This window comes from Theropithecus gelada, chromosome 19, assembly GCF_003255815.1.
Source record: "Theropithecus gelada isolate Dixy chromosome 19, Tgel_1.0, whole genome shotgun sequence".
Classification (NCBI taxonomy): domain Eukaryota; kingdom Metazoa; phylum Chordata; class Mammalia; order Primates; family Cercopithecidae; genus Theropithecus; species Theropithecus gelada.
Genome location: NC_037687.1, coordinates 23,633,506 through 23,660,353, shown reverse-complemented (window position 1 = coordinate 23,660,353; position 26,848 = coordinate 23,633,506). Strand labels below are relative to the sequence as shown.

Sequence of the window (26,848 nt, the reverse complement as noted above, 5' to 3'; positions counted from 1 at the left end):
CACTCCAGCCTGGGCAACAGAGTGAGACTCCGTCTCAAAAAAAAAAAAAAAAAAAGAAAATATTGGCGCCTCTGTTACCATCTCACCTCAAGTTACCCAAGAGCTCCTTGCACCCCTGGGGCCTTGCTGGATGTCACACTGAAGATGCTGGGAATGGAGTGCAGAAAATGTTATGTCCACTCAAGGGGGAAACAGAGGCTCTAGTGGGAGACAGATTTGCCCAAAGTGTCGCGGATACTCAGAGGGGGTGGGAGGATCAAAACCTTGTGTGTGATTGACACGCGTGTCTCTGAGAGTATGTGTGTGTGTACACTTAGGGGTGTGTGTGTGAATCCATGTCTGAGAGTCCCAGTGTGCACACAGTTGTGTGCTTGCCCCTCGGCCATTAGGGTGTATATGGGTGTCTGTGTCTGTGTGAGTGAATGTGTGTGTGCATGAGTAGGTGTATATGTCTGCACACAGCGTGGGTGTCTGTATTGATCTGTGTTTGTACATAGGCTTGTACGCATGTGTGCATCTAGACTGATGAGTCTTGGAGCATGGTGTTTAAAATTGTGGGTTTAGGAGTTTGTAGACACTTTTTTTGAGACAGAATTTTGCTCTTGTCGCCCAGGTTGGAGTGCAATGGTGCAATCTCAGCTCACTGCAACCTCTGCCTCCCAGGTTCAAGCAATTCTCCTACCTCAGCCTCCTGAGTGGCTGGGATTACAAGCGCCCACCACCACGCCTGGCTAAGTTTTGTATTTTTAGTAGAGACAGAGTTTTGCCATGTTGGCTAGACTGGTCTCGAACTCCTGACCTCAGGTGATCCACCTGCCTCGGCCTCCCAAAGTGCTGGGATTACAGGCATGAGCCTTGGTGCCCGGCCTGTGAAAACTTTTCTGTGTGCTGCTGTGTGTCTGCGTATCTGTGACTCTGTGAATGTACGTGTCTGTGGCATGCCAGCACATGTATGTTTGTAATTGATGGGGAGGAGTCTCTGGCCATAATGTGTGTGCATGTCTGTGTCTGTATGTGCATCTGTGAGCCCTTGTACGGGCCATGGCTTGTGCGTGTGTGTGTGTCACTGAGGGAGAGAGAACAGTCCTCTCACGGGGTGGGCAGATATGAATTAAATCCACACCCCTCACTTTGAATCTGATTTGGTTCCGTCATTCAGGGCCCAGCCCTACCCCCACTGTCTTCCTTCCTACCCAAGTCACCCTGGTTCCAGGACCAAGAGACAGAGAGATACATTCAGCTGGTTTCCGGCAGGATTTATTGGAAAAGGCCATAGCATGCCTCCTAACTGAGCCCTTGAGACAGGGCTCCCCTGTCCCAGCTGTCTGAACCTCTCCTAATGTCTCTCACCATCTCCGCTTCTCCCATATCCTCCCACCTTGCAGATCCCCAGCAAGATGAGGCCTCCTTGGTCTATGGGAAGCAGTCCTCCCACACTCAGCCTGGCACCCAGAGCCTCCCCCACAGACGGCTCCAGAGATGTTCCCTGCTGTATTAGTCCATTCTCGCACTGCTGTAAAGAACTACCTGAGATTGGGTCATTTATAAAGAAGAGAGCTTTAATTGGCTCATGGTTCTGCAAGGCTGCATGGGAAGCATGCTGGGGAGGCCTCAGGAAACTTACAATCACGGAGGAAGGCAAGGGGAAGCAGGCACGTCCTATATGGGCTTAACAGGGGGAGGGGAGGGAGGTGCTACACACTTTTTAACAACCAGATTCATGAGAACTCACTCGTTATCAGGAGAACAGCAAGGGGGAAATCCTCCCCCATGATCTCATCACCTCCCACCAGGTTCCTCTTCTAACACTGGAGATTACAATTCGACATGAGATCTGGAAGGGAACACAAATGCAAGCCGTATCACCTGTGCAGTCAAGGCTTCACTCAGAAGATCTGGGACCAGACGCGGCGGCTGACGCCTGTAATCCCAGCACTTTGGGAGGCCGAAGCGGGCAGATCATGAGGTCAGGAGATAGAGACCACCCTGGCTAACACGGTGAAACCCCATCTCTGCTAAAAAAAAAAAAAATACAAAAAATTAGCCGGGCGTGGTGGCACAAGTCTGTAGTCCCAGCTACTTGGGAGGCTGAGGGTGGAGAATTGCTTGAATCTGGGAGGCAGAGGTTGCAGTGAGCCAAGATTGCACCACTGCACTCTCCAACCTGAGCAACAGAGCGAGACTCCATCTCAAAAAAAAAAAAAAAAAAAAAAAAGGGCTTGGACTGATCAAACCCTGCACAGTCCAAAAAAAAAAAGTGGGGGTGGAGGGATACTAACCCTTTGCCCAGATCCAGGATATTCTAACCTCTAGAATATCCTGCCTGATAAGAATATCTTTACCTGGGACCTTGGGCCACACCAGGTAGTTTGGGCTAATGTTACTTATTTATTTATTTATTTAGAGACGGAGTCTCGCTTTGTTGCCCAGGCTGGAGTGCAATGGCGTGATCTCAGTTCACTGCAAACTTCACCTGCCGGGTTCAAGCGATTCTCCTGCCTCAGCCTCCCAAGTAGCTGGGATTATAGGCACCCACCACCATGCCCCGCTAGGTTTTGTATTTTTAGTAGAGACAGGGTTTTGCCATGTTAGTCAGGCTGGTCCCGAACTCTTGACCTCAGATGATCCTGCCTTGTCCTCCCCAATTGCTGGGATTACAGATGTAAACCACCACACCTGTCCGAATGATTTTATTTATGCTGAATGCCTGTTTTTGTTTGCCTGGGTGCCTTGGGCCATGTGATGTCAGTGTGACCTCCAGAGGGGCTAGAGACTGCATACCTAAGGTCAGCCCCCAGGTATTCCATGCCTATGTGATCTACCCCCAATAAAAGCCAAGGCTTGGGTGAGCCTCCTGACTGGCAATAGCCCAAGTGTGTTGTTACACGTCATTGCTGGGAGACGTAAGCACTGTCCACACAACTCCACTGAAAAAAGACAACTGGAAGCTCGCGCCGGATCTCTCCTGGATCCTGCCCTATGCGTCTCTTCCCTTCTCTACTCTTCCCTGTAATAGACTGTAACCATGAGCACAGCTGCTTTTCTGAGTTCTGTGAATCTTGGGTGGTCTTGGGGGAGCTCCCTACACCATCTGCCCAAACTCATGCCTGGTAGTGGGCACAGCTGGAATTCAAGCCTGTGTCTCTTTAATCCCTTGTTGGTTCTAAGAGGAAAACACAGGTAGGATTTCAGATCTGGGCAGAGGAAGGCGGTGAAGAAGGGGAAGAAACCCTTATTCAGTCTTTGTTCCCTTGGTTCCATGACCACAAAGAGGTGCTGCCTGAAACCCTTCCATCTTACAGTTTTCACAGAGAACGTTTTCCCTTGTGGGCTCGTAGCCTTCTCTCTGTACAGAGGATCCCTGTTCCCTCAGATAATTCACAATCACGTCTGCTTTTTTTTTTTTTTTTTTTGAGACGGAATCTCGCTCTGTCACCCAGGCTGGAGGGCACTGGAGCGATCTCAGCTCACTGCAAGCTCCATCTCCCAGGTTCACGCCATTTTCCTGCCTCCCAAGTAGCTGGGACTACAGGCACCCGCCACCATGCCTGGCTAATTTTTTGTATTTTTAGTAGAGACGGGGTTTCACCGTGTGAGCCAGGACGGTCTTGATCTCCTGACCTCATGATCCGCCCGCCTCGGCCTCCCGAAGTGCTAGGATTACAGGCGTGAGTTCCCGCACCTGGCCCAGTCTGCTTTTTAGAAAAGTCTCCTGGTTCATTAAAAAATGAAGATGTGTCACAGCATTTCAGTGACACCACTGAACGGTGGTATAATTTAATCAGTGACATTTAGCAAATGATGGCTTTAATACACACAAAATGTAGAGCGACATAACCACCGTGGTGCACGAGATGATTGGGTTGTTAAAGAGCGAGGATTTCCGCCAGGTGCAGTGGCTCACGCCTGTAATCCCAGCACTTTGGGAGGCCGAGACAGGGAGATCACGAGGTCAGGAGATTGAGACCATCCTGGCTAACACGTCTCTACTAAAAAATACAAAAAACTAGCCAGGCGAGGTGGCAGGCGCCTGTAGTCCCAGCTACTCGGGAGGCTGAGGCAGGAGAATGATGAAAACCTGGGAGGCGGAGCTTGCAGTGAGCTGACATCCGGCTACTGCACTCCAGCCTGGGCAACAGAGCCAGACCCCATCTCAAAAAAAAAAAAAAAAAAAAGTGAGGATTTCTCACACACCACAGGCTGGCACAGGCTCAAGTTTTAAGCATCAGGGCGGCTTCACTGTGTTGGCGAAAGAGCCTGGGCCCTGCAAATGTCCACGGACAGGAGAGTGGCTAAGTGAACCAATGTCCAACCACACAAGGGATCTTCTGCAGTCTTAAAAGGATGGACTGGAGAGTTTCCACTGGGACATTTGAGTGAACACAGTGAGATACAAGAAAAGCTCATACACTATGACCCGTTCCCCTTTATTTGATAAAAAATAAAATACTCCCAACAACCTATGTAAGTATCTGCATAGGTGTCTGTATTAGTATTTATTATTATCTTTTGAGACAGAGCCTCACTCTGTTGCCCAGGCTGCAGTGCAGTGGCACAATCTCAGCTCACTGCAACATCTGCCTCCCAGGTTCGGGTGATTCTCCGACCTCAGCCTCTTGAGTAGCTGGGACTTCAGACTTGTGCCACCACACCTGGCTAATTTTTTGTATTTTTAGTAGAGATGGAGTTTCACCATGTTGGCCGGACTGGCCTCAAACTCCTGACCTCAGGTGATTCGCCCGTCTCAGCCTCCCAAAGTGCTGGGATTACAGGTGTGACCCACCGCAACTGGTTGTACCTTTTCTCAGTCATTGGATCTACAGCCCAACCCAATGCAGCATGATCTCATCTTCACTGAGGTTCTGAGTGGACATGAACTTTGAGAGACACAATTGAACGCAATTCAACACAGCACAGCCCTGTTCTAGAAGCTGGGGGCACACCAGGGAGCAGAACAGATAGAAAGTCCCCACCCACAGAGCTGATGGTCTATTGAGAAGACATGGACAATAAACGGGGTAAAGAAATAAGCTATCTATTGTGTCAACCTGAGAAAAAGACATCAGAGAAAAATATCTTCTGATAGCAGGAATGTATTCAGGAGCAAGCACAAGGGATTGTAATCCAGGATGCAGGACTATGGCAAGCCACAGATGCGTCTGAGGAGCGGGGACAAAGGGAGGATTTTTTTGAGCAAAAAGAGAAGCTCACATAAGCTGCTTGAAAGCAGAGTTTATTGATTTCAGAGGCTCAAAACCAGAGTTGGTGTGATTGGTGGAGATGCTGTTACCGGGTAGGTGTTGTTTCTTTTCTTTTTTTCTTGAGATGGAGTCTCGCTCTGACATCCAGGCTGGAGTGCAGTGGTGCGATCTTGGCTCACTGCAACCTCCACCTCCCAGGTCCAAGCGATTTTCCTGCCTCAGCCTCCTGAAGAGCTAGGATTACCGGCATCCACCACCACGTCCGGCTGATTTTTTTGTGTGTATTTTTGTTTTTGTTTTTGTTTTGTTTTGTTTTGTTGAGACGGAGTCTCTCCCTGTCCCCCAGGCAGGAATGCAATGGTGTAATCTTGGCTCACTGCAACCTCCACCTCCTGGGTTCTATGGATTCTCCTGCCTCAGCCTCCCACGTAGTTGGGATTACAGGCACACGCCACCATGCCTGGCTAATTTTTGTATTTTAGTATTGTATTTTTAGTGTTTCACCATGTTGGTCAGGCTGGTCTTGAACTCCTTATCTCAAGTGATCCCACCCACCTCGGCCTCCCAAAGTGCTGGGATTATAGGCGTGAGCCACTATGCCTGGTCCTTTTGTGTGTATTTTTAGTAGAGATCAGGTTTCGCCATGTTGGCCAGGCTGGTCTTGAACTCCTGACCGCAAGTGATTTGCCTGCCTCGGCCTCCTTTGCAAAGTGCTGGGATTACAGGTGTGAGCCACCGCACCCCGCTACTTCCAGGTATTTTTGATGCATGTAAAGTATATATGAATATATGCATTTTTTCCTTACTTTCTACACAAATAGTAGCATCCTATACATAATGATCCTTACGTTGCTTTTTCCACTTAACATTGTAGTTTGGACATCTTTATCAGCACATTGAGACCTTCCTCATGCCTTTTTTTTTTTTTTTTAATTACAATTGTGTAGTATTACACTGTATGAATCAACCATATTTGAAATCAGTCCCATTATTGGACATTCAGGTTCTTCTCTATCTTTTCTCTTGTTTTTTGTTTTGTTTTGTTTTGTTTTGAGATGGAGTCTTGCTCTGTCGCCAGGCTAGAGTGCAGTGGTGTGATCTTGGCTCACTGCAACCTCTGCCTCCCAGGTTCTAGCCATTATCCTGCCTCAGCGTCCTGAGTAGCTGGAATTAATAGGCGCGTGCCACCATGCCCAGCTAAGTTTTGTATTTTTAGTAGAGATGGTGTTTCATCATGTTGGCCAGGCTGGTCTCGAACTCCTGACCTCAAGTGATCCTCCTGCCTCAGCTACCCAAAGTGCTGGGATTACAGGCATGAGCCACCGTGTCCTGCCTGAGTTGCTGTGTTTAAAAGAAAGCAAGGAGGCCAATGGGGCTGGCCCCCAGCTCATCATGGTTTTAATCATATCTCTGATGATGAATGATGTTGAGCATCTTTTTATGTGCTTTGAATGAACAGACATATTTTTAGTATCTAGCCTTAGTTTAAGTTTGTAACGATATGAAATAAAGCTATGAAATGCTTGCATCCCCCAATTAAAACATTTTCCTTAATTTTAATAGTGAATCTTTACAGAGAGCCAACGAGGTGTCCCATTTTATAGGAGGCTGTTCCAAACACTTTATATGAATGAACTCATTTCATCCTTACAGCATCCTCACATGGATGATAATTATAGCTCACATTTATTGGGTACTTGTGATGCGCTGTTCTAAGACCTTTACTCTAATTAACTTCTTTAATCCTCACCGCCTTATGAGTTTGGTGCTAGTCTAACAATGACCGTTTTATAGACGAGGAAACTGAGGCACAGAGAAGTTAATTACTTGTCCAAAGCCACACCACCAGGAAGTGTTGACACCCAGGGAGTCTGACTTCTGATATGACATTCTTTTTTGTGTGTGTGCGAGTCAGTGTCTTACTCTGTCATGCAGGCTGGAGTGCAGTGTGCAATCATGGCTCACTGTAGCCTCGAACTCCAATATTCTAACTTTAATAAGCAAAACGTTCTACAGTGAAATGGTAATGATGTATGTGCAGCAAAATGATGGGTGATTTCCCCCCGTATTTATCAAGTTCTTCTACAGTAATCATACATCACTTTTGTGGTCAGATAAAGAATGCCTATGGCTGGGCTCGGTGGCTCACACCTGTAATCCCACCACTCTGGGAGGCTGAGGCAGGCGGATCACCTGATGTCAGGAGTTCAAGACCAGCCTGGCTGACATGGTGAAACCAAGTCTCTACTGAAAATACAAAAATTAGCCAGGTGTAGTGGCACATGCCTGTAACCCCAGCTACTCAGGAGGCTGAGGCAGGAGAATTATTTGAACCTGGGAGGCGGAGGTTGCAGTGAGCCGAGATCATGCCATTGCACTCCAGCCTAGGTGACAAAGTGAGAGTGAGGCTCTGTCTCAAAAAAAAAAAGAAAAGGAATATCTATATAAATGGTGCTAGGGGAAAAAAAAAAAAAAAAAAAGCAAGTAGACGAAGTAGGGTGGGATGGACGTGGAGCATTTTAATGGAAATATCAGCTCTAGCCGAGGGGAAGGAAAAAGAGAAACAATGTCCAAATGATTCATTTTTCTCTTCCAACTCTAAGCTAAAAACCTTTCCCCAGGGTGAGTGGGTGGGCCTGAAAGATGGCCTCATTCCTGCAGAAATCTTGTTTCAGTTGGAAAGAAATCTCTCTATTCTTGGATCATACGTTTCTGTTCCTAATTAGGGTGACCCCTCGGTCCTAATGTCCTACCTAACCTATTTCCTTGCATTTAGGGTTTAAATTTATGTGATTCTTTTCTTGTTTTGTTTTGTTTTGTTTTTGTTTCTTTGAGACAGAGTCTCACTCTGTCTCTCAGGCTGGAGTGCAGTGGTGCAATCTCGGCTCGCTGCAACCTCCGCCTTCTGGGTTCAAGCGTTTCTCCTGCCTCAGCCTCCCAAGTAGCTGGGATTACAAGGGCCTGCCACCATGCCCGGCTAATTTTGTATTTTCAGTAGAGACGGGGTTTCATCATGTTGGTCAGGCCTGTCTGTAAATGTATGTGATTCTTATTTCCTTTGTGTGACATTCTTCAAGCCCACAAGACAATATGATTCCCCCATAACAAGAGAATATGATCTCCTCCCATATAACGCAATGTAAACTCTTCATTACGTTTATTAAATTTGGTTTGGTTTGCCAGCTGTTTTTCTCCTGTGTTATCTCTTTAAGTAGATATTTATCACTTTTGTCAAACACAAATGTACATTTAGAATTCGAGAAATATGATACAAACCTTCTTTTTTAAAAAAATAAAGAGACTCATTCGTTTTCTTTCTTTTCTTTGGCCAAGGATTTCAGACAAAAATCAGGAATCGTCACCAGCCAAGACTGTGTTCTGACCATGTGATGTCTTCCAGGCACCAGGAAGAAATACAACCAACCTCCATAACAAATGAGAGAAGCTTCACCTGACTGTGTTCTGTGCATTTGGTTTATTAGTCTTTTTAAAAACATGTACTTGTACTGCTGGGTTCAGCTTTTCAGCCATAGAATATTCTAGAAAAAACAGTGATAACATTTATTTCACCGCTCTAACCCTGAATGTGCAGCTGTGTTTTTTCAAAAAACATTTTTTACAATTTTAGAACACGTAACATGCATCCAGAAATGTGCCCTAAACACAAACATATGATTTGGCAAATAATTACATAGCAAGTCCCACGTTACTGTCATCTCATCTAGAAATCATTGTCCTCCCAGAAGCCCCTCACGTGTTCTGGCCATTCCAAATCCCTCCCTGCCCCAGGGATAAATAATATTCCGTTTTGTTTATTAACCAACTATGAATTTCTCAACACAGTAGATTTGATTATGTTTGAACATGAATGCAATCCTATTGGTGGATTGCTCTAGCTGTGTGTGTGTGTGTGTGTGTGTGTGTGTGTGTGTGTGTGTTTTAGAAAAAATACATTAAAAAAAGAAAAAGGACATGGGGCCTCTCGGTTTCCTGGCCACAATTCCTCACTTGGAATGCTGTTCCCTCACTGCAGAGGGTGGAGACAGCTGCCAGTGTTTTTTCTGTCAGAAAGAAATTCAGGGCCTGCAGCTGTGGCTGTAACCCGACCCCGCCCCCTCCACCGCCCAGCTCAGATGAGAACACATCTCCCCTCCTGTGGCATAATCCTAAGGTTTTACCGGTTATTTCCAGAGAGAGAGAGAACAAACTCAGAATGGCCCAGGATAGAGTTGCCAGGATTGTGGTATAAAAGCACTGGCCTTTGTTTGTTTGTTTGTTTTTGGAGACAGAATCTCACTCTGTTGCCCAGGCTGGAGTGCAGTGGCGCGATCTCGGCTCATTGCAACCTCTACCTCCTGGGTTCAAGCGGTTCTCCTTCCTCAGCCTCCTGAGTAGCTGGGACTACAGGCGCCCGCCACCACGCCCAGCTAATTTTTGTATTTTTAGTAGAGACTGGGTTTCACCATGTTGGCCAGGATGGCTTGATCTCTTGACCTCGTGATCCGCCTACCTCAGCCCCCCAAAGTGCTGGGATCACAGGCGTAAGCCACTGCACCCGGCCGTTCTTAATTTTTTATCTTACAAATAGACACAGGGTTGGTGGGAGGGCGAGTGTCTCCCTATGTTGCCCAGCCTTGAACTCCTGGGCTCAAGCAATCCTCCCGTCCCGGGCTTATTTTATTTCATTTCATTTCATTTCATTTCTTATTTTATTTTATTTTTATTTTTTGAGACAGAGTCTTGCTCTGTCGCCCAGGCTGGACTACCATGGTGTGATCTCGGCTCACTGCAAACTCCACCTCCTGGGTTCCAGCGATTCTCCTGCCTGAGTCTCCCGAGTAGCTGGGACTACAGGCGTGGCTAATTTTTGTATTTTTAGTAGAGTAGGGGTTTCACCGTGTTAGCCAGGATGGTCTCGATCTCCTGACCTTGTGATCCGCCCACCTCAGCCTCCCAAAGTGCTGGGATTCCAGGGGTGAGCCACCGCACCCGGCTGTATTTTCAAACAAATTAACAAGTCACACCTGAATCCAAGCAACATAGCCGCCTTATAGGGCATCAGCCACCAGCCCTTTTCAGCTTTTCATTTGAAATACCAGAAAATAGAAAACAACCAGCATAGTCATCCATAGGGGACTAGGTAATTAACCTATGGCAGTGGCTGTCATGCATGTCTGATCATGATCCATGACAAGAAATACATTTTGCTGTGACCTAGGAGACACACACACACGTATATATAATAGAAAATAAAGCCAGGTGCGGTAGTTCACACCTGGAATCCCAGCACTTTGGGAGGCCGAGGCGGGTGGATCACCTGAGGTCAGGAGTTCGAGACCAGCCTGGTCAACATGGTGAAACCCCCGTCTCTGCTAAAAATACAAAAATTAGCTGGGCGTGGTGGCATGCACCTGTAATCCCAGCCGAGATCGCACCACTGCACTCCAGCCTGAGTGACAGAGCAAGATTCTGCCTCAATTAAAAAGAAAAGAAAAGAAAAAAATAATTTAAAAAAGGAAACTCTGGAGCAAGAAGGGGCTCTCACAGAACCAATGGGACAGAGCCAGCCAGGGTAGGTCACAGAACCACCATGGTGGGTTGTTACAACTGACTCAGGAGGAAACATCTAGAGCCCCCTGGACTTTCTTTGGATTCAGTGTTTATGGAAACTCTGTGGGTTCTCATTGAAAATACACAGCAGGGCAAAACAAAAACCCAAAGGTGAAACACAGCGGAAGAGGATGGAAGGAGAACCCTAAACTGGAAGTGAAGAGATGGAGGGGAGGGTTGGGGCTGCAGGGATGCTCTGTCATGGAAACCACAGTGCCACCTGTTGCCTTGGAAACCACAGCACCTCATGTTGTCATGGAAACCACTGTAATGATTCCTCTTAAGAGTGCTTCAACTATTTTTAAATCAGCTAGCAATCACGGTGGCTCTTTAATGGGAAAGCAGGCAGGCAGCTGACTCCACTTCACACACACACACACATATACACACATAATTGTACCTTTATAATATTTAGGCTAATGCAAAATTAATTGCAGTTTTTGCCATTGAAAGTAATGACAAAAACATGGCCAGGTGCAATGGCTCATGCCTGTCATCCCAGCACTTTGGGAGGCCGAGGCAGGAGGATCACTTGAGCTCAGAAGTTTGAGACCAGCCTGGCCAACATGGAGAAACCCCGTCTCTACTAAAAATACAAAAATTAGTCAAGTGTGGTGGTGCACGCCTGCAGTCCCAGCTACTTGAGAGGCTGAGGCAGGAGAATTGCTTGAACCTGGGAGGCAGTGTGCCACTGCACTCCAGCCTGGGAGACAGAGCAAGACTCTGTCTCAAAAAAAAAAAAAAAAAAAAAAAAAAAGAAGCCAGGTGTAATGGCTCATACCTGTAATCCCAGCACTACTTTGGGAGGCCAAGGTGGGCGGATCACCTGAGGTCGGGAGTTCGAGACCAGCCTGACCAACATGGAGAAACCCCGTCTCTACTAAAAATACAAAATTAGCTGGGTGTGGTGGCACATGCTTGTAGTCCCAGCTACTTGGAAGGCTGAGTTCAGAGGATCGCTTGACCCCAAGAGATGAAGGCTGCAGTGAGCTATGATTGAGCCACTGCACTCCAGCCTCATAAAATAAAAAAACCGCATCTCATAAAATAAAATAAAATAAAATAAAAATTGTGGAATATTCCAAACTCAAAGTCAAGAATAGAGAATTGACTGGCCACAGTGGCTCATGCCTGTAATTCCAGAACTTTGGGAGGCTGAGACAGGAGGATCACTTGAGCCAGGAGTTGGAGACCATCTTACTGAACATAGTGAGACCCTGTCCCTATGAAAAAATTTTAAAAATTAGCTGGGCATGGTGGTACATGCCTGTGGTCCCAACTACTCAGGAGGCTGAGGCAGGAGGCTCGCTTGTGCCCAGGAGGTTGAGGCTGCAGTGAGCCGTGATCCTGCCACTGCACTGTAGCCTGGGAGGCAGAGCAATCCTGTCTCAAGAAGAAAAAAAGCTGGGTGCGGTGGCTCATGCCTGTAATTCCAACACTTTGGGAGGCTGAGGCGGGTGGATCACGAGGTCAGGAGATCAAGACCATCCTGGCTAACACAGTGAAACCCCGTCTCTACTAAAAATACAAAAAATTAGCCGGGCGTGGTGGCGGGCGCCTGTAGTCCCAGTTACTTGGGAGGCTGAGGCAGGAGAATGGCATGGACCCCGGAGGTAGAACCTACAGTGAGCCGAGATCATGCCCCTGCACGCCAGCCTGAGCAACAGAGCGAGACTCTGTCTCAAAAAAAAAAAAAAAAAAAAAAAAAGTACAAAAATTAGCCAGGCATGGTGACAGGTCCCTGTAATCCCAGCTACTCGAGAAGTTGAGGCAGGAGAATTGCTTAAACCTGGGAGGCAGAGGCTACCCACACCACTGCACTCTAGCCTGGGTGACAGAGTGAGACTCACAGTCTCAAAAAAAAAAAAAAAAAGATATTTATATAACTAACCCTCATGCATCCCCTGCCATTCTTTATCAAATCTTAATACTATAATACTATGCTAAATTTATTTACACTTTTTTTTTTTTTTAGCATTATTGGCTGGGCTCAGTGGCTCATGTCTGCAATCCCAGCACTTTGGGAGGCTGAGGCAGGTGGATCACTTGAGGTCAGGAGTTTGAGACCAACCTGGGCAACATGGGGAAACCCCATCTCTACTAAAAATACAAAAATTAGCTTGGTGTGGTGGTGCGTGCCTGTAATCCCAGCTACTCAGGAGGCTGAGGTAGGAGAATCGCTTGAACCCGGAAGGTGGAGGCTGAGTGCACCACTGCACTCCAGCCTGGGGGACAGAGTGAGACTCTGTCTCAGAACAACAAAAAAAAATGAGATTTATGTAATTAACCCTTATGTATCCCTTGCCATTCTTTATCAAATCTTAATACTATACTAAATTTATTTACACATCTTTAAACAAAATTATTGTTTAAACAGGCTGTGTCCTACCTCCCATATGATTTGCCCTCTTCGTCTCCCCAGAGGTAGTCACTTTGAGGATCACTGCATTTAAAAATCCAATATTTATCAAACCTCAATGTCTATCATTCCCTTGCATGCCAAAATAAATAACTGAAAAAGAGATAAGAAAAAACGGAGAGTGTCTAATTTCCCTGTACCTGAGGGTCACATTCCTCCTCCAACACCCCACTGTGTGACTCAGTTTCCACTGCAGCAACTTTGTCTGCAGCCTGCGTCACAAACAAGCGCCTGCATCACAAACAAGCGCCCGCATTTGTAAAACTACTTGGGAAACATAGCAAAAGCCTCTGAGATTCAGCAAACATCCATTCCATCTCATTTTAGTTATGACGTTTTACAATCCACTGCTAGTACAAATTTACTTTTCATCCCATCCAGATTGATGATTTTCTTCTTCTTTTATTGGTTCGTTTATTTATTTATTTATTTATTTATTTATTTATTTATTTTTTGGTCTGACAACAACTTAGCAGAATTTTCAAACACACTGAGATATCTTCTTTTCTCCTCGAAGAGAAAGTTCCAGAACTTTGATTCTGTGTGCACGCACTGGGGTTGAGTGGCATTCCTCAAGGGGCAGCCAGGACTGTTAGGCGTATTGGTTCTGCAGGAAGCTGACACCTGGCTTTTGAGGCAAAGCTGAAGGCGTTTCTCTCCCTACCTTGCCCCCATCTCTCCATTCTGTAACGCATTATTTGTTCACTTTTGTAGTAAATTATATGTAACATAAAATTCACTATTTTAACCTATATTTATTTATTTTTTTAAAATAATGTACTTATTTTTTGTTTGTTTGTGAGACGGAGTTTCACTCTTGTCGCCCAGGCTGGAGTGCAATGGCACAATTTCGGCTCACCGCAACCTCCACCTCCTGGGTTCCAGTGATTCTCCTGCCTCAGCCTCACAAGTAGCTGGGATTACAAGCATGCACCACCATGCCTGGCTAATTTTTGTATTTGTAGTAGAGACGGGGTTTCTCCATGTTGGCCAGGCTGGTCTTGAACCCCTGATCTCAGGTGAGCTGCCTGCCTCGGCCTCCCACAGTGCTGGGATTACAGGTGTGAGCCACCATGCCTGGCCTGTCTTCGTTTTCCTACCTTCACTTCTACTAGCATTCCTGGACCCAGATGTCCTGGATGCAGAGGTTCCTCTTCCCATTCCCATGGGGGTCCCAACTACTTCTCTAGAATAATTCTTTTTTTTTTTTTTTTTTTTTGAGACTGAGTCTCACTCTGTCGCCCAGACTGGAGTGCAGTGGCGCCATCTCAGCTCACTGCAAGCTCCGCCTCCCAGGTTCACGCCATTCTCCTACCTCAGCCTCCCGAGTGGCTGCGGCTACAGGCACCCGCCACCACACCCGGCTAATTTTTTTTGTATTTTTAGTAGAGATGGGGGTTTCACCGTATTAGCCAGGATGGTCTCGATCTCCTGACCTCGTGACCGCCCGCCTCGCCCTCCCAAAGTGCTGAGATTACAGGCGTGAGCACCGCGCCCAGCCCTCTATGGTAACTCTTATCCAAGTCACCGATGGTCTACATCTTTCCAAAGTGAATAGTACATCTTTGACTTCATTTTGCTCTTTCTCTTGGTAGCATTTAACATGGCTGACCCCTCTATCCCTCTGGACAAACTTTCTCCAGCCACACTGTCCTGGGTCACCTCCCAACTCCTTGTTCACTCCTTCCCAGTCTCCTTCGCTGCCTCCTTCTCTTCTTCAGCACAGAGTTCCCAGGGCACTGTCTGTGACCTCCTTCTCTAAGCCTTTCCCTAGGTAGCTACATGGAGTCCCACCGCTTTGAATACTCACTGCTCATACGCTGAAGCTCTCAAATAAATATCTGCACCTGGCTAATTTTTTGCGTTTTTGGTAGAGACAGGCTTTTGCCATGCTGCCCAGGCTGGTCTCAAACTCCCAAGCTCAAGTGATCCGCCCTCCTCAGCCTCCCAAAGTGTTGGGATTACATGTGTGAGCCACAGCGCCCGGCTTTAATATACTATTAACCAAGTTCTTGCTCATGGGCAGCAAGGTTGAGGTAGGAGGCCCAGGGGACACCACTGAGGACCACACTGAAGACTGACCAAAACCTTGAAAAGGCACCAAAAGCCCTTCTCCATAATACATGCCCGCCAGCACCATGACAGTTTACCATTGCCATGGCAACACCCATAAGTTACTGCCAATTTGCTAGCTAATTCTGAAAACCCACCCCTTAATTAGCATGTCATTAAAAGTGGGTATACATGTGACTGCAGCCTTGCCCCTGAGCTGCTATTCTCAGCACACTACCTAGAGGGTAGCCCTCCTCGTTAGATTTTGGAGGGAAGGTGAGGGTTAAAGAAAGACACAGACAGAAGGAGGCTCAACAGCAACCCAGGTATACTGCAGACACCTGTGGGAGTCGGGAACGAGCCTAGCGCCAGAGCCCACCCCTGCTTATAGGCTGGGGGTACTTATAGTTATGGGTTGGAGGGGTCTGGGCAGTATGGCTTGCTGCCCAGCAGGATATTGATAAGGTGGTTCCATGTTGAGGAGGTTCTGGCCCTTGTTCTGGTGGAATGTGGTGTTCTTTGCACTTTCTCCCGGCAGAATACCATCGGGATGTTTATTTAGTTGGCCCTTTGTCCACCTTGTGGTCAGGTGGTTAGGCAGGATGTTTCTCACAGCCGGCACCCTCGTGGAATATTTCACTTTGACAAAGACCTGCAAAATAGTGGGGGGCTTACAAAATGGTTGCAGTTTGGACTAACACTTATCTGTAGGGGCAGTCACTAAGCTGTAACATTGTCCCCTGCCTGGAGGACGCCAAGAACCTGCCCTGCATCACGCTGAGGAAACAAGAAAAAGAGAGGTGGCGGGCACGGTGGCTCAAGCCTGTAATCCCAGCACTTTGGGAGGCCGAGACGGGCGGATCACGAGGTCAGGAGATCGAGACCATCCTGGCTAACACGGTGAAACCCCGTCTCTACTAAAAAATACAAAAAACTAGCCGGGCGAGGTGGCGGGCGCCTGTAGTCCCAGCTACTCGGGAGGCTGAGGCAGGAGAATGGCGTAAACCCGGGAGGCGGAGCTTGCTGTGAGCTGAGATCCGGCCACTGCACTCCAGCCTGGGCAACAGAGCGAGACTCCGTCTCAAAAAAAAAAAAAAAAAAAGAAAGAAAAAGAAAAAGAGAGGCATTATCCTCATGCTAGAAGGGGTCGGGGAGGAGAGTGAAATTTCTAGAAGTTTCTGGAAATTCCTAGAAGAACTCAGGAGCTTGTATCAGAGAAGGCTACAAGCCCAACAGGAGCTGTGGCTTTTTTTTTAGAGGAACCCAAGAAGATTAAAGCCTCGTTTCCCTCCTTCCTTGATTTCTAGTGTCTCCCAAGAGTTGCGTTGGGTGAATCCAACAGTGGAGCAGAGGATAATAGAGTCAGTGGGTGCACCCATAGATGTTAGCGCTTCTCAGCGACCTAATCCCCGTTCTCGAGGGCCAGTTGCGTGGAAAGAGTGGGCCTCCGTGGAGGCGCCACCGGAATGTATCCAGACCCCCTTGTTCTGCAACCTGAAAAGGCCACTCTTGCACCCGGCTCCCCAGGCCCAATTGCAGCGGCGGCACACAGGCCTGGCTGAGGGCTAGCAACCCACGCCCGGTTGCCATGGAGACGTCGGCACCTGCGCAGCCCAAGACCCCCGAGCGGCGGTGCGGAAGCCAGTGCGCAGGCGCGCGCTGCGACGCCAGCCTTGGCTCCGCGCAGCTAACAGGATCGAGGCTGGACGCCGCGTGACCCGCCCGGGCCTGAGTGGGGGCGGACGGCGCCTTCTTGGTCCTTTTTGCCTCTAACAGCGGCGCTGGGGTAGCCGGAGCCAGCGACTGGGAAACAGCTGCATTCCGGCTGCCCCTCCTTGGCCTGGCTGGGCGGTCAGAGGCTGGGCTGCCAAGTAAGTCCCGGCTGGGCAGGCGGAGCGTCAGGCCCCGGGGAGGGACCGAGAGCCTTTTGCTGCAGATTCTGGGACACGTGTGAGCACCGGGGTCTGGGTTGGGGAGGAGGGTGTTGGGAAAGCGCGAGGCCTCCTGCAGGCCAGCCGCGGAGGGGGCAGCTAGGATCTGTGAGCTTGGCCATCTTTCTGGAAACCTGACCTCGCTCCCTTTTCACCTTGCAGGATTACTGTTTTTGGGGACCGCTGCAGCCCACGCCCACCTAATAGACTCTTTACTACACGTAGTAGGGTCAAAGCCGCTAAATGTCCAAGACCATGGCGATGAACCTTCTGGAGGATTGGTGCAGGGGAATGGAAGTGGACATCCACAGGTCCTTGTTGGTCACAGGCATCCCAGAGGACTGTGGCCACGCAGAAATTGAGGAGACCTTGAATGGGGTCCTCTCCCCACTGGGCCCGTACCGCGTGCTCAACAAGATTTTTGTGAGGGAAGAGAATGTTAAAGCTGCCCTCATTGAGGTTGGTGAAGGTGTGAATCTGAGCACCATCCCCCGTGAATTCCCAGGAAGGGGTGGTGTCTGGAGAGTGGTCTGTAGAGACCCTACCCAGGATGCTGAGTTTTTAAAAAATCTGAATGAATTCCTGGATGCCGAGGGACGCACCTGGGAGGATGTGGTCCGCCTGCTCCAGCTCAACCACCCCACACTGTCCCAGAACCAGCATCAGCCGCCAGAGAACTGGGCAGAAGCTTTGGGGGTGCTTCTGGGAGCGGTGGTACAGATCATCTTCTGCATGGATGCTGAGATCCGCAGCCGGGAGGAAGCCAGGGCCCACGAGGCCGCTGAGTTCGAGGAGATGACAGCCTGGGCTTTAGCAGCAGGGAGGAAGGTCAAGAAAGAACCGGGGCTTGCAGCAGAGGTGGGTTCTGCCTTAAAGACGGAGAACCCCAACAACTGGAATGCCACGGAAGACCAGCATGACCCTCCCAAACCTTTGGTTCGCAAGGCTGGAGCTAAGACTCGCTCCAGGAGAAAGAAGCAGAGGAAGAACCCCAAGCAGGAAGCAGTGCCCTGGAAAAAACCCAAAGGCATCAATTCCAACAGCACAGCCGACTTGGAGGATCCTGAGGCGGGTGATGCTGAAAGCATGGCAATCTCAGAGCCGATCAAGGGCAGCAGAAAGCCCTGTGTGAAGCAGGAGGAGTTGGCTTTGAAGAAGCCCATGGCGAAATGTGCCTGGAAGGGTCCCAGAGAGCCACCTCAGGATGCCCGGGCAGAAGCCGAGAGCCCAGGAGGCGCCTCTGAGTCAGACCAAGATGGTGGCCATGAAAGCCCACCAAAGAAGAAGGCCATGGCCTGGGTCTCCGCCAAGAACCCCATGAGGAAGAAGAAGAAGGTGAGCTTGGGCCCTGTCTCTTACGTCTTGGTCGACTCGGAAGATGGCAGGAAGAAGCCGGTGATGCCAAAGAAAGGGCCGGGCTCAAGAAGGGAGGCATCAGTTCAGAAGGCCCCTCGAGGCCAGCAGTCTGCCGGGGCAACAGCCTCAACTTCTAGGGATCTGAAGGCCAAGCCAGAAGGCTCTCCTCGGCATGCCACCAATGGTGAGAATGACAGCAGAAGTGACTGGGCTGTCATCCAGCAAGTGGATGAGGCAGGACTAGCTAGGAGTGGCAGGTGGGGCAGAGGAACCTGAGGAGGTGGTGGGTCAAGCGGGTGATGAGGAGGACCCTGGTGCATGGTGGGAGGCGGATGACACACCAGTTGAGGAGGGTAAGAGCCCAGACTGCCCTCCCAGGAGCCCCTGAAGGCTGATGCTGGGAACATTCGGTGGGCAGGAGATGACAGAGCAAACCCACCGACTGGTTGTTTATCAATGAGTGTCACTGTGGTCATTTGCCACTACATCTGACCCATCTTCCTTGATGAGAATTTAATGGTTTGGGCCCAGGCTTGGTGGCTCACGCCTGTAATCCCAGCACTTTGGGAAGCCAAGGTGGGCAGATCGCCTGAGGTCAGGAGTTCAAGACCAGCCTGGCCAATATGGTGAAACCCCGTCTCTACTAAAAATAAAAAAAATTAGTTGGGCGTGGTGGCATACGCCTGTAATCCCAGCTACTGGGGAGGCTGAGGCAGGAGCATCTCTAGAACCCGGGAGGCGGAGGTTGCAGTGAGCCTAGATTGTGCCACTGCCCTCTAGTCTGGGTGACAGAGTGAGACTCTGTCTCCAAAAAAGAAAAAAAAAGAATTTAATGATTTGGGAGGCCAACGTGGGCAGATCATCTGTTGTCAGGAGTTCCAGACTAGCCTGGCCAACATGGTGAAACCCCATCTCTACTAAAAATACAAACATTAGCTGGGCATGGTGATGGGCACCTGTAATTCCAGCTGCTGGGGAGGCTGAGGCGTGAGAATTGCTCGAACCTGGGAAGTGGAGGTTGCAGGGAGCCAAGATCACACCACTGCACCCCAGCCTGGGCGATAGAGAGAGACCCTGTCCCCCAAAAAAAAAAAAAAATCCTTTGGAGTTATGGTGTTTGCAGGGTATGTGGCTTTAAGGGTGGAATTTTCTAGAGGCCTGGATGGGGAATAGAAATGTTCAGGGACCCAGAAGTTTCTTGGAAGTAATGCATTTCCTAATGACACCTCTCTGCTTCCCTTCTTGAGCTGTTCTCTCATTTATTTGCAGAATCCAGAAAGGTTTGATCTGGGGGACCACCAGTACTGAGGAGTTGAAAGAACAAGGAAGAAGTTCCAAGTCAACCAAGTTTTCTCTTGTCACTGAATAAAATAAGACTTTGGACTCTCTTAGGGACCCTGTTGATAGAGATCTGGCTCTGAGGTAAACGATAGGTGAGGTCTTGGGTGGGAGGGAGTTGGGGAAGGGTGGTAGACCTCTATGCCCTTTTCTCTACCAGGCCTGCCATTTCACCACCTCCTCTACTTACCTTCCCTTTGGAGTCAGGAGAGTTGGTAAGAAGATTGGGAAAATTCTAGAACATTCATTCCCCTTTATGCATGAGCAGGGTCACTGTTACACTCATCCATGTTCAGCCTTTCTCCTCCATGCCTCGCTCCCTACTCGGAATGGTCAGCGACCTCTGCAGGCCCTGGCGTTTGGAAGAGCTGGGTGGCCCTGCCGTATTCTCCCTCCCGCCTTTCTCTCGTGTAACCAGTGGGGTAAGTTAAGCCAGGACCTTCACTGCAAACGTGGCTTCATTGCCCCTTCAGTCTCCAGCTTCCATCCTCCAGTTATCTAGCCAGGAGGTCCCAAGAGTTAGTTTTAGAGAAAAGGAATGTCTGCTTAGACCTCGAAGTCTTTGAGTTTTAGAGTCTGTTAGTAAAAATGGCACTTTGATTCCCATTTGGGATGAGCCCTCTCAGGAATCCTGTGGGGAAGCGGGGTGATTGTAGGGAAGGATGCAGGTATTCCTAGGTCCTCAGCTGTAATTCCATCCATCTACCAAACTGTCACCATCTTTGCACCAAACTGTCACCATCTTTGTAGCAGAAGGTCACTGCTCACGTTATATATAAGTAAGAGGGGAAAGAATATTTTAAAACTTGGCTGTTGGCTGGGCGTGGTGGCTCACGCCTGTAATCCCAGCACTTCGGGAGGCCGAGGTGGGTGGATCACAAGGTCAGGAGTTTGAGACCAGCCTGACCAACATGGTGAAACCCCACGTCTACTAAAAATACAAAAAGTAGCCGGGCGTGGTGGCGCGCGCCTGTAATCTCAGCTACTCAGGAGGCTGAGGCAGAAGAATTGTTTGAATCCGGGAGGCGGAGGTTGCAGTGAGCTGAGATTGCGCCACAGCACTCCAGCCTGGCGGCAGAGCGAGACTCTGTCTCAAACAACCAACCAAAACCAGGTCAAGAGATCAGAGATCGAGGCTGTTAATGTCTGCCCTCTGAATTTAGACACACTATATTAGACCAGACCACCACGTGTCATTATTTGTGTGTGTGTGTGTGTGTGGTTGCGTGCCCATGTGTAGGGGAGAGGGCAGGGTTCCTGAGTTAATGGTTTCCAGACTGTATCCTAGATGTCCACAAAGATGTAATCTGAATTTATTTTTTTCACGTGTTTAAAAAACTCAAAAGTGACTACTCAGATATGTTGGAAAGCAAACCAGTCACATTGAAGACTATCAGAATATTACCTTGTGTTTATAGGCTAACTTGTTTTTGTACACATCTTGAGTTAGTTATTTCTGGCATCTCTTTGCTTAAAATTGAGTTTCTTGTAAATGCGACTGATAAGCGAGGTTAGAAGTGGAAGAAATTCAGTCCTGTGCATGTCCTATAATCTGACGCCCTGAAAGCAAGTTTCCTTTCGTCATTCACATGCTCTTGTTCTGCCGTGATGCTTCAGTTGTATGGTAGCAAGTAAACGTGTTAACATGGTGAACAGTAGTAATATTCTATCATAGAGTATTAGCCCTTGCAAGTTTTCAGGGCATCTTTTCCGACTTCAGTTTTTGTGCTAAAGAATGTGAACAGTTGTTAGATGTTCTCAGTGATTCAGCTTTAAAACACATTTCTCGTGGTGATTCATTTCAAAATCCTGAATGAGTCTGACTGAAAAATACAAGAGAAAAGAGAGCAGCTACGCAGCTGTGTGCATCGAGGTGCTCCTGGGGTGTGTGCCAAACGAAACCCAGGGGTGAACTGCACTCTTGAAGAGACCAAAGCCTGCAACTGTCCAACTTCTAATTTCAAAACGGGTCCATTACGGCTTCATTGTGTTAACAGGCTGACACCATGACTAGTAAATGTAAACGTGTATGTATAAAATAAAGTTTAGCAAATTGTGTCCTGTTAAGTTTTCTCTTTTGTAGGTGGGGATTGCATGGACTATTAAATTTGAGGAAAGGGTTCCCCCTTCAAACAGTGCCCCCAGCCAGACATGACTGGTTATCAGATACGGGTTCAAGCTTTGAGAACTGTTAATGATCCACGAGAGGAGAAACCGTTTGTCCTCTTTGCGAATGGCTTTCCACCGATGTGGAAGGACGTCCCACAGATCTTGGGGTTTCTAGAAGAGGTATTGGGTGATGCAAATTACCTCAAAGTGCCAGTTTATATTTTTATAAACAGCTGGAAGATGAAAACCTTTCGCTCCCCTCCTATTCCCTCACACAGAAGCCAAGAGGTCAGTGGCACGATCTCAGCTCACTGCAGCCTCTACCTCCTGGGCTCAAGTGATCTGCCCGCCTCGGCCTTCCAAACTGTTGGAATTACAGGCGTGAGCCACCGCGCCAGGCCAGAAGCTGAGGTCTTTTCGCTAAAAATTTAGTTTTCTTCTGGCTCTCCCTGCCCCTCTCCAAGAACTCCTGAACCAGGGTGGCCACTACGTCAGTAGCTTGGAATCTGTTCAAGGTACCATTTCGTGTTCCCACCTGCTGATTCAGGATCTCTTGGGGGTTGTACCTGGGAATCTCCATCTTAAACAGTTTCTCCTGAGAATTCGTTTTTTTTAAATTGAGATGGAGTCTAGCTCTCGCCAGGCTGGAGTATAATGGCATGATCTCGGCTCACTGCAACCTCTGCCTCCCAGGTTCAAGCGATTCTCCTGCCTCAGCCTCCCAAGTAGCTGGGACTACAGGTGTGTGCCACCACACCCAGCTAATAATTTTGTATTTTTTTTTTAGTAGAGATGGGGTTTCACCATGTTGGCCAGGATGGTCTCGGTCTCTTAACCTTGTGATCCACCTGCCTTAGCCTCCCAAAGTGCTGGGATTACAGGCATGAGCCACTGCGCCCAGCCAAGAATTCTATTAATAACACAGGTTGGGCCGGGCGCGGTGGCTCAAGCCTGTAATCCCAGCACTTTGGGAGGCCGAGACGGGTGGATCACGAGGTCAGGAGATCGAGACCATCCTGGCTAACACGGTGAAACCCCGTCTCCACTAAAAAATACAAAAATCTAGCCGGGCGAAGTGGCGGGCGCCTGTAGTCCCAGCTACTCGGGAGGCTGAGGCGGGAGAATGGCGTGAACCTGGGAGGCGGAGTTTGCAGTGAGCTGAGATCCGGCCACGGCACTCCAGCCTGGGCGACAGAGCAAGACTCCGTCTCAAAAAAAAAAAAAATAATAAAATAATAATAATACAGGTTGGAGAGCTTCAGGTGGAATAATTCAGGCTTGGGGAAAGGGAAGTGTCCTTCAGGGTCCAGGTTGAGGTTTTGTGAAAGTGAATGGAGATTGTGAGGAAAGATGCGAAAGAGATCAAAAGGGAAGCTGGGATTTGAGGACAGGTGGCTCGTTAGGAACTGCTGTGTACTCAGAAGCATCTGGATGGTTTATTTATTGGGTGCCCCCACACCCCACAATGGGAAAAGCCCTGTTTGGCCAAGATATGTAAGTACCTCCCACAATAATAGTCACTCACTGGTTACACCCGGGCTGTTAGTAAAGTATGAAAGGCCTACGTGCCCTAAAAATGGGGGGAATCCAAGGTTGGGGCACATGAAAGCTGTCTTCAAGGAAACCTCATCGCCCCGGGTGGAGGTGTTCTGTTCAGGGGTGTGTCTGGGGAGAGGCTGGCCCGGAGTGTTTGCAGGGAGATGGAGAGCTGTGGATGCAACCAGCAGGGCTGGAGAGCAAAGTGTCCTGGTCGCCCATGCTGTCATTCAAGCAAGGTTCATTGAAAATCTGCTGTATGACAGCCAGGAGCAAGACCAAGTCCTGGTCTGGAATCTGAAGTTCAAGTGAGGACAGACCTTATGTAGATACAGGCGGAGGGGCCGGAGAGCTCTGCCATGAAAAATAAAGCAGGAAGAGAGGCAGGCAAGGTGAGTGTGCAGGAGCAGCTGGCTGTCGCCTACAGCGGTTGGGGGAGCCTCTCTGGGATCTCCATGTCTGAACAGACCTGAAGTGGGTGAGGCGTGAAACAAGCAGTTGGCCAAGGACAGCCTCCTGGGCAGAGGGAGCAGTCATCATGGAGGGAGGCTCTGATCTGTTTGAGAAAGTGAGTAAGGCCAAGCACGGTGGCTCATGCCTGTAATCCCAGCACTTTGGGAGGCCGAGGCATGCAGATCACCTGAGGTCAGGAGTTCACGACCAGCCTGGCCAACATGGTAAAACCCCATCTCTACTAAAAATACAAAATAATTAGCCAGGTGTGATGGTGCGTGCCTGTGGTCCCAGCTACTTGGGAGGCTGAGGCCGGAGAATTGCTTGAACCCGAGAGGTTGAGACTGCAGTGAGCTGAGATTGCGCCACTGCACTCCAGCCTGGGCAACAGAGCAAGACTCCATCTCCAAAAAAAATAAATAAAAGAAGAAAGCAAGGAGGAGGTGAGGAGCAGAGGCCGGGGGCTTTGCAGGCTGGTGTGCAAGGCCCCACAGGTGCAGCCCGGATGTATTCTGGCTTTAATTTGAGAGATGGCAGCTGTGGGAGGGTGTTGAGCACAGCGTCATGATCCTACGTAGGTTGGTTCCAGTCTCCCTCTGGAAGCCTGGTGGGGAACAGACTGCAGAGGGTGAGGTGGCAGCTGGGAACCTAGTGGGGAGGTGACTGTGGCTGGACCCGGGAGGCCCTGGAGGCCCAAGAAAAAGCCACCCATTTGGGGTGAGCAGAGCTGCCAAGGAGAAAGACCTGGTTTGTGTTGATTTACTTATTCATTTATTCCTTTTTTTTACATTTTCATTTTTTAGGTAAAATAAAACATTTACATACAGTGAAATGGACAGATCTTAAGTGAACAGTCTGATGAGTTTGGACATAGACAGGTACCTGTGTAACCCACGCCTGCAACAAGATACAGAACAATATCATCATCCTAGAAAGCCTCCCTGTGCCCCTTCCCAGTCGGTCCCCGCCCCAGCTGTCAGAGGTGAGCCCTGTAATGATTTTTCCAGCCAAAGCTCAGTGTGTCTGTCCCAGGACTGCATATAAGTAGAGTCATATAGCATATGGTTTTTTTGGTGTCTGGCTTCTTTTCCTCAGCATAGTGGTTTTTGTTTGTTTGTTTGCTTTGTTTTTGTTTTTGTTTTTTAGGGAGTTTTGTTGTTTTTGCCCAGGCTGTAGTGCAATGGCCTGATCTCGGCTCACTGCAACCTCCGCCTCCCGGGTTCAAGTGATTCTCCTGCCTCAGCCTCCCGAGTAGCTGGGACTACAGGCACCTGCCTGGCTAATTTTTTTTTTTTTTTTTTTTGTATTTTTAGTAGAGACGGGGTTTCACTGTGTTAGCCAGGATGGTCTCGATCTCCTGACCTCGTGATCTGCCTTGCCTAGGCCTCCCAAAGTGCTGGGATTATAGGCCTGAGCCACTGCACCCGGCCAATGTACTTTTTAATATTTTCTCACATTAAAAAATAAAACATCGCAGACTTTTTTTTTTTTTTTTTTTTATGAGACAGGATCTCTTCGCTCTGTCACCCAGGCTGTAGTGCAGTGGCGCAATCTTGGTTCACGGTAGCCTTGACTTTCCAGGCTCAAGCCATCCTCTCATATCAGCCACTCTGCATGTAGCTGGGACTACAGTTGCAAACCGCCATGCCCAGCTCATTTTTGTATTTTTTGGTAGGAACAGGGTTTTGCCATGTTGCCCAGGCTGACTGCAGACTTTTAAAAGCACCCAAATGCATTATTCAAGCAACATTAGCCACTGTGGTCAGATTAACGATAATGCAATAATTTTTTCAGTTCATCTCTGTTTTTAGATTTGCACTTTTTGTGATGATATGAACAATTAAGAGGATTAGGGGACTGTGCTGAAGTTCATCACAGGCAGGGCATGTCTGCACTTTTAAAATTGCTCCCAGGTGTCCTGGTTCTAAAGAGCACATCTGTCCCACTTAATTAAACTCAGGCGTGACTCTTGCAAACCCCTTGGGTCCTGGCTCTTGTTCAGGCCTGATAGCCACATAATAGCAAGAGAATGCGTGGCAGGTCTCAGCTTGGCAACATGACATGAGGCATCATCTGAGTGCTCAGGGTAAGATTTAGTGTTTCTCTCCCAGCACTTTGGGAGGCCAAGGGGGGCGGATCACGAGGTCAGGAGATCAAGACCATCCTGGTCAACACAGTGAAACCCCGTCTCTATTAAAAAAAAAAATACAAAAAATTAGCTGGTCATTGTGGCGGGCTCCTGTAATCCCAGCTACTTCAGAGGCTGAGGCTGGAGAATCACTGGAACCTGGGAGGTGGAGGTTGTGGTGAGCCGCGATCACGCCACTGCACTTGAGCCTGGGTGACAAAGTGAGACTCTGTCTCAAAAAAACAAAAAAGTTAGATATATACCCTTATCATATGACCCAGCCATTCCACTCCTAAGTATTTGCCTAAGATAAATGAAAATATATATCCGCCAAAGATATGTACACAAATGTTCATAATAGCATACTTATTCATAATAGCCTAAATATGGAAGCAGTCCAAATGTTGTACCACATTTTATATATCCATTCATTGGTTGACGCACGTTTGGGTTGCCTCCACTTTTTGACTATTTTGAATAATACCACCATGAACATGGGTGTACCAGTTTTTGTGTGGGCATAGATTTCTCTTGTATATAACTAGGAGTGGTACTGTGGTAGGAGGTGGGGCTCGTCTCTAGAGGCAGGGCTTAGACACGGGACCAAACTGTCTAAGCTAAAACAGGTCTGGGGTGGAAGCAGCTTTCTAGAAGACATGGCCACCACTGTACCATGCCAGTTTACCGTTGCCATGGTAACACCTGGACGTTATGC

General features: G+C 48.5%; 1 protein-coding gene across 3 annotated transcripts; it reads left to right on the top strand.

The window, feature by feature from the left end:
* The first annotated feature begins 16,925 nt into the window (after window positions 1–16,925).
* PNMA8A (PNMA family member 8A) lies at window positions 16,926–21,974 on the top strand. Of its 3 annotated transcripts, none has more exons than XM_025369264.1 (3): window positions 16,926–17,153; window positions 17,376–18,548; window positions 19,839–21,974. In XM_025369264.1, exons 2-3 carry the CDS (start codon window positions 17,457–17,459, stop codon window positions 19,875–19,877), a joined length of 1,131 nt encoding a protein of 376 aa, XP_025225049.1. In that variant the 5' UTR covers window positions 16,926–17,153; window positions 17,376–17,456; the 3' UTR covers window positions 19,878–21,974. The 3 variants fall into 3 exon arrangements, with proteins under 3 accessions (XP_025225049.1, XP_025225047.1, XP_025225048.1); XM_025369262.1 differs by having other exon boundaries at window positions 17,376–18,753; XM_025369263.1 differs by lacking the exon at window positions 16,926–17,153 and having other exon boundaries at window positions 17,355–18,753; window positions 19,839–21,962.
* The last annotated feature ends 4,874 nt before the right edge of the window (window positions 21,975–26,848 follow it).